Source organism: Bison bison, unplaced genomic scaffold (genome assembly GCF_000754665.1).
Source record: "Bison bison bison isolate TAMUID 2011002044 unplaced genomic scaffold, Bison_UMD1.0 scf7180017864200, whole genome shotgun sequence".
Lineage (NCBI taxonomy): Eukaryota > Metazoa > Chordata > Mammalia > Artiodactyla > Bovidae > Bison > Bison bison.
This window is the reverse complement of record NW_011494772.1, coordinates 6,740,896-6,741,729: the sequence shown is the minus strand read 5'-3', so window position 1 is coordinate 6,741,729 and position 834 is coordinate 6,740,896. Positions and strand designations below refer to the sequence as shown.

At 67.1% G+C, this 834-nt stretch overlaps 1 protein-coding gene across 1 annotated transcript in view; it reads right to left on the bottom strand.

The window, feature by feature from the left end:
• Positions 1-82: 82 nt before the first annotated feature.
• Positions 83-834, bottom strand: part of LOC104991760 (immunoglobulin lambda-like polypeptide 5) — a 1,019-nt gene continuing 267 nt past the window's right edge. Inside the window, exon 2 of the mRNA XM_010844347.1 lies at positions 83-93. Coding sequence (XP_010842649.1) covers positions 83-93 — 11 coding nt within the window. The remainder of the gene's footprint in view (positions 94-834) is intronic.

The window sequence follows — 834 nt, the reverse complement described above, 5'->3', positions numbered from 1 at the left end:
GTGGGTAAGCACAGTACCCCGTGCCTGTGGCCCCTGTGGGAGCGGCCTGCTCAGGGAGGCCGGAGCCTCAGCTACAGGGCTGTCACACCGGGGCTGCAGAGGAAGAAGACGGGAGCGAGGCCTACAGGAACCTAGCCAGGCCCTGGCCCACTGAGCCGACAGGAGCCTGGCCAGAGGCCTGCACAGGACGGGGTGGGGGTGGTGGGGGGCGGTGCTGGGCCCCGTGGCCTTGACTGCAGACCCCGAGGGCTCCTCAGCTTAGAACGGCCAAGCCTGAGTCTTGGGGGTGCAGGTCAGGGGGCTTGACCCTGTCCGAGTTGAGGGGGCCCTCAGGGCCATCATGGGTGGGGGACAGCCCTGGGCCTTGAGTCCAGCAGCTGGGCTCACAGTGTGACCCTGGCGAGTCCCTTGCGCCCTGTGGGCCTCCGTTTCTCCTGTGAAAGCTGGGTGGTGGCCCCCGATCTCTAAGCCCCCTTTCCTGGTCCCTCAGTAACCCCCACCTCCCCCACTGACTTGTGAGTCAACCAGAGAGAGTAGCCAGGACCCCCGATGGACCTGCCGAGCCCAGACTCTGAGATCAGGGCCCGGTGGGTTGGGGAACCAGGTCCCCCTCCTGGAGGTCCTGGGGCTGGGGGCCTCCCCTCCAATCCCCCCCTACCAAGGCCAGACTGGGGTCCCCGGCCTCAGAAGCTGAGGAACCAGAGGGGCCCGAACCCCTTCCTTTGGCCCTGACTCTGGGGACCACTGACCAGGCCTCCTGTGTCCTGGCACAGCTCTACCCGTGCGGACCTCGCAGAGCCCGACCAACAGCCCACTGACCTCGAGGTGCTTTCA